The 10158-nt window shown below is 40.4% G+C and overlaps 1 protein-coding gene across 1 annotated transcript in view; it reads left to right on the forward strand.

The window, feature by feature from the left end:
• Positions 1–4153: 4153 nt before the first annotated feature.
• Positions 4154–10158, forward strand: part of LOC123246239 (mediator of RNA polymerase II transcription subunit 24-like) — a 39363-nt gene continuing 33358 nt past the window's right edge. Inside the window, exon 1 of the mRNA XM_044675167.1 lies at positions 4154–4237. Coding sequence (XP_044531102.1) covers positions 4154–4237 — 84 coding nt within the window. The remainder of the gene's footprint in view (positions 4238–10158) is intronic.

Genomic DNA, 10158 nt, shown 5'->3' on the forward strand with positions numbered 1-10158 from the left:
TTATATTCACAGGCTCTCTCTTTCTCTGTCTTTCTCTCTGTCTCCCCTCTCTCCCTGTCTCTCTTGTCTCTCCTTCTCTCTGTCTCTCTCTCATCTGTCCTCTGTCTCTCTCTCTCTGTCTCTCTTATCTCTCCTCGTTGTCTCTGTCTCTTTCTTGTCTCTCCTCTGTGTCTCTGTCTCTTTTGTCTCTCCTCTCTTTCTGTCTCTTGTCTCTCCTGTCTCTCTGTCTCTCTCCATCTCTCATCTGTCCTCTGTCTCTCTTGTCTCTCCTCTCTCTCTGTCTCTGTTATAATGAATTTCTGGGACAAGATGGATACCACTTTGAGTGACAAGATTATCAGTTGGAGACCTCAGAATGTATCCAGGTGCCGTGAGCCAGGGCCAAAAATCAGTTGGAGCCAACCCTATAAATACCCATCATGGGGGGCAGCTAGGTAGCTCAATGGATTGAGAGCCAGGCCTAGAGACAGGAGGTCCTAGGTTCAAATCTGATCTCAGTCACTTCCCAGCTGTGTGACCCTGGGCAAGTCACTTGACCCCCATTGCCTACCCTTACCACTCTTCTGCCTTGGAGCCAATACACAGTATTGACTCCAAGAGGGAAGGTAAGGGTTTAAAAAACAAACAAACAAACAAACAAATAAATAAATACCCATCCTGCACAGAACAAGATGGCTCATTCTGGAGCAATCTTGGATGGTGGGAGGTTCAAGAGAGGTAGGGTAGGCCCTCTATCTGCAATTCAACTTCCTTGCCTGAGAGACCTAGAGAGCTATTATATCTATCATCAATAGAACTGAGAGAGAGCAGTACCACTGTCATTCCAGAAGATCATCAACAGCTTTCCCTATTCTTTGGCTTGACTCCAGCCAAGTCAAGCCAGAGTTAGTGAGAGGGTGAAGAATCTCCAGTTTTTGTCTGATCTAGCAACCTCTATAGCTTTGATCATCTCCTTAGATAATTAGCAATAGCATTCCCAAATCCTCTATCCTTTCCTTTGTTCCTAACCCTGTTAAGCTAGAATGAAATATAGTTGTTTGATACTAAGTCAAAGACTGAAGTACCTTTCTGAGTGGTGAATATATCTAAAGCCATTAGAAAGGGGAAGATAGTCACATAGTCAGACTCAAAGCATTATCCAATCAGCGCATTAATAGCCCATATCAACATTCAAACCAACCCTGGATTGAGGAACTAGAGAAGTTGACAACACACACAACTTCTCAGTAATTTCCTGCCTGGGCAACTGTTGAAAGGAGACAGCTTGGCAGGCTCAGTCCAGCAGAGCCTGTCAGGTAGGGAGAGGCATAGCCCATCTATTAGTAACTCTCACACAGAGGTCAGTGTGTGTGTGTGTCCTCTCTCCCAGTTCCAATTTTTAACATCTCTCTGTCTCTCTCTCATCTCTCTTTCTCTCTGTCTCTGTCTCTCTCTCTGTCTCTCTTGTCTCTCTCTCTCTCCCAGTAAAGTTGAAGAACCAAAAAACAGGATCTTGTTCCTGGATCCTGGTTCCCGTCCCCTAGAGACTCTCTGGACAGACAGACATATAAGCAAAGCAAACCATGGGCAAGCCACAGCTTTGGCGAGCCTTCCTTTCTCATCTGTAAAATGGGAATAATAATATTTAAACTATGAGCCTTACAGAGTCACTGAGAAGAAAGCATTTTGTAAATCATAAAGGGCTATATAAATGTGATTTGTCATTACTAGGTGAAAGGACCCACTAGATCACATATACAGCATAGTGTAGTGGAAAGAATACTGTAGGCTCAAAATCAAAAGACTTAGGTTTAAATCTTGATTTAGCCACTTACTTCCTACATGACTGGACAAGTGATTTTGGGCCACTGGTTACTCATCTACAAAATAGGAGAAGGAATAAACTAGATGATTTTCAAAGCCCCTTCCAGATCTAAACCTATTATTCTAAAATGCATACTGCTCTTCCCTCACCATGAGAGATCTAGGTTCCTAAGTATGGGGGGTGCTACATGAAGAACTAGGAACAGAATGATAGATATGTCTACAAGGGTAGGGCTGATACTTATAGGCAGAGAACCTGGGCATGGACCAATAATGTTGTTTTGTTCAGTGATTTTCAGTCATGTTGGACCCTTTGTGACCCCATTTGGCGTTTTCTTGGCATAGACACTGGAATAGTTTGGCATTTCCTTCTCCAGTTCATTTTACAAAAAAAGGAAACTGAGGCTAAAGAAAAAAAAGGGCTAAAGGGCTTGTCCATCCAGGATCACACAGCCAGGAAGTATCTGAGACTAGATTTGAACCCAGGAAGATGAGTCTTCCTGATTCCAAGCTCAGCATTTGGGCCACCTAGCTGCTCTGCCTAGTAAGGTAGTCTACCCTAACTGAGTGCCTCACTAGGCATAGGGGGTGCTTTTCTTCCCTGAGAACTGGCTCTGGCTATGTACCCCACACTTTCCTGTTAGAATTTGTGCCCTAGTCTCTGACCCCAAAAAGAGGAAAGTGGAAGAATGAGTAACAGAGACTCTGGGTTGAGGTGAAATCTTGGGTGCCAGCCAGTTCCCTTCTGGCTGTCCTTGCTGAAGCGGAGGGCAGGGGTTCAGCTCTGTTACCTCCCCCTGTTTCCAGGGCCATGCCTCGCCCGGGAGCCGAGCGCTAAGTACATTAGCCTTCCCAGACCACATTAGCCAGAGCAGACAGCTCCAGCCCTATCAAATCAGGAGCCATTTGAAGGGGAAAGAAATGGAGATGGTAGAAAGAAGCCTGCAGGGGTGGGGGCTTCCGACAGGGTCAACAGGCCATGCCTGCTCTGGCAATTTGAGAAATATAGAGATCAGATTAAAAAAGAAAAAAAAAGGGAATAGGAATAGGTCTTTACCCCATTTGGGAAATGAACTGAGTCATGAAGCATGGGAGTAACCAAATAAGGACAGATCTCTATTCCCCACAAACACCTGGATAATGTACCCCAAGCCACAGAGTGCTATAATGGAAATATTGTTGGACTCAGGAAGCCTGGGTTTATAATTCATGCCATGTGACTGTGGGCAATCATTTCACCTTTTCAAGTTTCAGGAGTATATGTAAAATGGGGGATGATTTTGCTTGAACCACCAATGGTATGAGATGGTTTTGTGGAAAGGACTACAAATTTTAAAGTGCTATATAAATGAGAGCTGCTTCTCTTACATCTTATCTCCAGGGGAGCTCATGAGGGAAGAGACAGGGGCCCTCCAATTCCAGGGTGCCCTTGGCCTTGCTAGACCGGGGAAGTAGGGGGGAACTCCTTAGTTCAGACCAATGATGCCCACTGCCAAGACCTCTCTCCATTCCCCAACAGAGACTGGGCAATTTTTTTCAAGCTACCCTGTAAAGAGCAGCTGCAGCTTCCCGAGTCCCCAGAGTCCTTCTGGGGTATCTCAGATACCACTCCTGATCTGTGGCTTTGTTTGGCCCAGTTCTACAGATTACAAAAATGTCTCCCCCATTCTTGAAATTCCTCTTCCCTCTCCCACAAGCCAAGCATACAAGCCAAATCAGTATTAATGGACATTAATGAACATTAAGATTTATATACATATTTTAGATAATATGGACAAACAGTAAAATTAATTAAAGAAATTAAAACTCTTCCCCTCAACTGCAAGAACTTGGGTAGCCTCCCCAGAGAGCAAGGAAAAGAAACAGGAAGTTAAAGGGTTGTTTTTTTTAACTGACCAAGAGCAAATCTGCTTTTCCCCTGGGGGGACAGGGAAGGAATAGGAAGGAATCATTAATTAGGCAGAAGTTCCTCACTGCCCCTGGCCACAGGTCACCATCTCTATTCCTCTTGGCTTGTGTCTGGGGTCAGCAACCCAGTCCCATTATTCAGTCATATCTGACTCTTTGTGACCCCATTTGGGTCTTTCTTGGCAAAGATTCTGGAGTGGTTTGCCATCTCCTCCAGCTCATTTTCCAAATGAGGAAACTGAGGCAAACAGGGTAAAGTGACTTGCTGGGGTCTCCCAGCTAGTAAGTGTCTGAGACCAGATGTAAACTCGGGAAAAAGAGTCTTCCTGACTCCAAGACCAACATTTTATCTAGCTGCCCCCAATCCAGTCCCAGTCTTGTCTTTATCTCATGATCTGAATGCTTCCAGGACCCTTTGACCCTAGCTACCAGCACAGTGATGATGGCTTCTCTGGTACCCTGTGAACTCAGCAGTGTCTTCAAGTTTTATCTCAAGGGCATTGGAAGGCTGGAGAATCTGCCCCAGGTCCAGAACAAGGCTTCTGGTCCATGAAGTTCTATGAAGTCTGCTTGAGCAGCAAGCAGAACTTTCCTGAGTTTTCTTGGCAATACTCATGGAAATGGCAAGAAAAAGCTATATACTGCATTCCAGGGACAGAAAGGGAGAGAATCTGAGACTATCCTCCTAATTTGATGCTTTGCTGAATGTTATATTGTTAGATTTAATATAGTGCTTTAAAAGGTTTCCAGAGTGCTTTATATCCATTATCTTATTTGATCCTCATTGCAACCCTTTGAGATAAGGGTTCTTTATTTTTTACAGATAGAGAAAATGAGACCTAGAAGTGCCATGGGCTAAACAAGGGTAGACATCAACATGACAGAGAGAAACAATGCTGGATAATGTAGACAATGCTGGTGGCAAAGTTGGCTAAAAAGGAAAATGATATATGCTGGAGGGACTACAGGAAAGCAGGCACATTTGTGTATTGTTGGTGGAACTGTGATTCTGGAAAACAATTAGGGACTATGCCCTAAAACCCTTATGGCAAACTATGACATGCATAGCCATTTTCAATGACACGTGGCCACATGTGGCTGCATAACAGAGAAGTATGGGGCCACATGCTGAGGATGAAACATTTTCTGTAGTGTACTGTAGACACTCTGTGCCAAAGATCTGTAGGCCAAAACAACAGAACTCCGGCACAGAGCATCTAGTTTTGGGACTTCCAGGCTATTAGGGGACCTTTGACCTCACTTCTGGCTGGTGAAGCAGGGAGAAGCAGAATGCCTCGGGGGATGCATCTCTGGAGGCCCTGTCATCACCATTGCCAGCAACCATATAACCACAGCAACCATCATCCAATCTACTGTTCTAGGGTGTTGTGGATTTCTAATTGACCATCATTACTGAGATAAGTGTGGGGGATGCTGGGAGAGGCTAGGGCCTGTGCTATGGGTGTCATTTCCCGCCATTAGAAATAGCAGCAGCCATCTTGCAGCATAGTACAGACTCCCTTTCACCACTATTACTGTTGTGCATCCTTATTAACCCCTATTTCTGCTTATTAACCCTGCCTTTTCCTAAAAGACAGTTACATGTGCCATCTTGTGGTCAGTTAGGCTAGTTAACCCCTAATTGCCTGCAGGGATAACAGATTATCTATAATTCTATCTTCTGTCACTGCCTCCCTGGTTAAATAAAGGAAGTGGTAGTAGTAGTAGCCAACCCTTTCAAGAGACATGGACAGAGATGAATGGCATTATAGAAAAAAATGGCAGATCATTTTGCGTTCTATGTACTGAAATGGTAGTAAGCAGAATGTGGAATATAAATAGACATTTTGAAACTAATCATTCCCAGCTCTTGAAAAAAAGTGAGGATGAAAGGAACACATTTCCAGGCAGCTACACCTTTATAAGAGCCAATCTAATTCCATCCTTCAATTTGTAAAAGGCTCTACAAATTTAACATCTGCAAGTCTGAGCATTGCTCACTCCATAGCTCAGCATGGGAAAGCACTCAGTGAGGGAGAATTTATTAAAGAAATTCTCCTAAGATATGTACCAGTTCTATTTCACGATATGCAGAATAAAGATGCAATTATTAAGAGAATACCTGAGTTACCACTCAGTAGAAATATCATAAAAGACTGAATAATGAGAATGAACGCAAATGTACAACATCAATTAAAGAGACATAAGTAATTGTAAATACTTTTTGATCTCTCTTGATGAAACTACTGATGTCACATCACATGGTCAGTTAGCCATTATTGGTCAATATTCTGATGGTCTCACAATGAGAGAAGAGTTGATAAAGTTAGTATCAGTGCCGACAAGTACATCAGGAAGAGAAATATGTAAGGATGTTATACAAACATTCCATAGCCTAAGCACTGATATCTCTAAAGTTGAGTCAGAGATGACAGATGGGGCACCAAACATGGTGGGGAAAAAAGTCGGATTTGTCAAATTGTTTATGGAAGCTATTGGACATCTGATTGTGCTTTTTCATTGTATTATCCGTCAGGAGACTTTATGTGCCAAGGCAGGATTAACCAACTTAATCAACTTAATGTCAATTGTTACAAAAATAGTTAATTTAATAGCTGCTCACCCCCTTCACAAGCAAGAATTTTCTGCACTTTTACTGGAGGTTGATTCCACTTACAGTGGACTGCTGATGTACAATAATGTAAGATGGCTGAGCCAAGGCAAAGTTCTTGAGCCCTTTGTGCAGTGCTTTGAAGAAATTAAGGTATTTCTTGAGGATAAGGATCTGGGAAACTTTCCTCAGCTCAATGATGATAAGTGGGTCAACACTCTGATGTTTTTTACAGATCTCTCTGTTCATATTAATGAACTGAATTTAAAGTTACAAGGTTTTGGCAAAAGTATTGACATTATGTTTGGATACATAAAAGCTTTTGAAAGTAAACTCAAAAATTTCAAGTGAGATGTAGAAACTAAAACTTATAAGTATTTTCCTCAAGTAACAAAGTATTTTGAGAAGGCCAGTGCTGCTGTATAAAATGAAATGGAACCGTTGCATATAAAGTACCAGCATGTTTTAGACTCTTACTTGACCAGTTCGGTGATAGTTTTAATCAATTTAGAAGCCTAGAACAGACCATGAAAATAATTAAGTATCCTGATGTAATAGTCTACAGTAGTTTGGAATTAAGTGGTTTCCAATGGATGCAAATTGATGATTTGGAGATGCAACTTGCAGAATTTCAAGACAGCATCTGGGCTCAGGTGTTTGTTGACTTGAGGTCAAAGCTTGAGAATCTGGAAAGGTGCTGCTTGGAGAATCAAGAGGTGTGCCACTTTGAACAGAAAATTTGGAGTGCCTAGAACCAATTACCTGACACTTTTAGTACCCTGAAAAATATAGCATGGCTTTACTCACAATTTTTCCCTCTATGTACTTTTGTGAGACCTTATTCTCAGCATTAAATAATATCAAAACCTGTATTTTGTCAAAGGCTTTTTCAGCATCTATTGAGATAATTATGTGATTTTTGTTTGACTGTTGATATGGTCAATTATGTGGATGGTTTTCCTAATGTTGAACCATCCTTGCATTCCTGGTATAAATCCCACCTGATCGTGGTAGATGATCTTCTTAATTACTTGCTGGAGTCTCTTTGCTAGTATTCTATTTAAGATTTTTGCATCTATGTTCATTAGGGAGATTGGTCTGTAGTTTTCTTTCTCTGTTTTTGATCTCCCTGGCTTTGGAATCAGTACCATATTTGTGTCATAAAAGGAATTTGGTAGGACTCCTTCTTTGCTTATCATATCAAATAATTTGTATAGTATTGGGATTAGTTGCTCTTTGAATGTCTGATAGAATTCTCTTGTGAATCCATCAGGTCCTGGTGATTTTTTCTTAGGGAGTTCTTTGATGGCTTGTTCAATTTCTTTTTCTGATATGGGATTATTTAGGTATTCTACTTCTTCTGCTGTTAATCTAGGCAATTTATATTTTTGTAAATATTCCTCCATATCTCCTAAATTTTTATATTTATTGCCATATAATTGGGCAAAATAGTTTTTAATGATTGCCTTAATTTCCCCTTCATTAGAGGTGAGGTCTCCCTTTTTATCTTTGATACTGTCAATTTGGTTTTCTTCTTTCCTTTTTCTTATTAGATTGACCAGTACTTAGTGTCTATTTTATCTGTTTTTTCAAAATACCAGCTTCTAGTCTTATTTATTAATTCAATAGTTCTTTTACTTTCGATTTTATTAATTTCTCCCTTGATTTTTAGTATTTCTAATTTAGTTTTCATCTGGGGATTTTTAATTTGCTTGCTTTCTAGTTTTTTGAGTTGCATGCCCAATTCATTAATCTCTGCCCTCCTTAATTTGTTAATATATGCACTCAAGGATATAAATTTCCCCCCGAGTACTGCCTTGGCTGCATCCCACAGAGTTTGGTAGGATGTCTCATCATTGTCATTCTCTTCAATGAAATTGTTGATTGTTTCTATGATTTCTTCTTTGACAATTTGGTTTTGGAGAATCATATTGTTTAATTTCCAATTGGTTTTTGATTTGCCTGTCCAGGTGCCCTTACTAATTATTATTTTTATTGCATTATGATCTGAGAATGTTGCATTTATTATTTCTGCTCTTTTGCATTTGTTTGCAATGTTTTATGCCCTATTAAATGGTCAATCTTTGTGAATGTACCATGTGCAGCTGAAAAGAAGGTGTATTCCTTTTTGTCCCTATTTATTTTTCTCCACATGTCAATTAAATCTAATTTTTCTAGGACTTCATTCACCTCTCTTACCTCTTTCTTATTTATTTTTCGGTTTGATTTATCTAGATCTGAAAGAGAAATATTTAGATCTCCCACTAGTATGGTTTTACTATCTATTTCCTTCTTGAGCTCTGCCAGTTTCTCCTTTATGAATTTGGATGCTATGCCACTTGGTGCATATATATTGAGCAGTGTTATTTCCTCATTGTTTATACTGCCTTTAATCAGGATGTAATGACCTTCCCTGTCTTTTTTAATCATATCTATTTTTACTTTGGCTTTGTCAGAAATCATAATAGCCACTCCTGCCTTCTTTTTCTCATTTGATGCCCAAAAGATTTTTCTCAAGCCCTTAACCTTAAACTTGTGTATGTCCACCCACCTCATATGTGTTTCTTGTAGAGAACATATGGTAGAATTTTGGTTTCTAATCCACTCTGGTATTTGCTTCCGTTTTATGAGTGAGTTCATCCCAGTCACATTCAGAGTTACAATTATCAGTTGTTCATTCACTGACATTTTTGTATCCTCCCCTAGTCCTACCCCTTCTTTTTACACTATTTCCTTTTAAACCAGTGGTTTGCTTTGAGCCAGTATCCCTTATCCCCTCCCTTGATTAACTTCCCTTTCTATCCCCTCCCTTATTATTCCCCATTTTTTATTTTTAAAGGCCTAATGAATTCCGTCCCCCTTCTTCTCCCCTCCTTTTTTTGACCTCCCCACTCCCCTGCTCCCCTTGGTTTATCCCTTCTGACTTTCTCAGTAGGGTTAGATAGAGTCTTATATCCCAATGGATAATATAGCTACTCTTCCCTCTCCGGGTTGATTACACTGAGAGTAAGGTTTAAATATTACCTCTTAATTCTCTCTTCCTCTCCTTCTTATAATAGTATTTGTCCCCTCCCCTTCCCATGCCCTCTTTGTGTGTAATAGAATATTCTATTTTTCTTATTCACTCAAGTTTCTCTTGGTGTCCCCTACTATTCACCCCTCTCTTTCCCACCCCCCATGTCATCTTAGACCATTTAGTATTCTGTCCTCTCCCTATGAATTATTCTTCTGATTGCTATAATAGTGAATAGAGTTCACTACAGAGAATTATACATAGCATTTCTCCTCATAGGAATACAGATAATTAGATCTTATTGAAGCCCTTAAAGAGTCAAATTTAAAAAATTATGAGTTTTCTTTCTTTCCCCTCTGTTTCTTATTTACCTTTTCATGTTCTTCTTGATTTTTGTGGTTGGATATCAAACTTTCCATTCAGTCCTGGTCTTTTCTGTGTAAATACTTGGAAATCTTCAATTTTGTTAAATGCCCATACTTTCCCCTGGAAGTATATAGTCAGTTTTGATGGGTAGTTGATCCGTGGTTGAAGGCCCAGCTCTCTTGCCTTTCTGAATATCATATTCCAAGCCTTGCGGTCTTTTAGCGTGGATGCTGCCAGATCCTGTGTGATCCTGATTGGTGCTCCTTGATATTTGAATTGTCTCTTTCTGGCTTCTTGTAAGATTTTTTCTTTTATTTGAAAGCTCTTCAATTTGGCTATTATATTCCTGGGTGTTGCCCTTTCTGGGTCTAGTGTAGAGGGTGATCTATGGATCCTTTCCATGTCTATACTGCCCTCTTGTTGTAGGACTTCAGGGCAATTTTGCTGAATAATTTCT

This window comes from Gracilinanus agilis, chromosome 4 (genome assembly GCF_016433145.1).
Source record: "Gracilinanus agilis isolate LMUSP501 chromosome 4, AgileGrace, whole genome shotgun sequence".
In the NCBI taxonomy this organism is placed as follows: Eukaryota; Metazoa; Chordata; class Mammalia; order Didelphimorphia; family Didelphidae; genus Gracilinanus; species Gracilinanus agilis.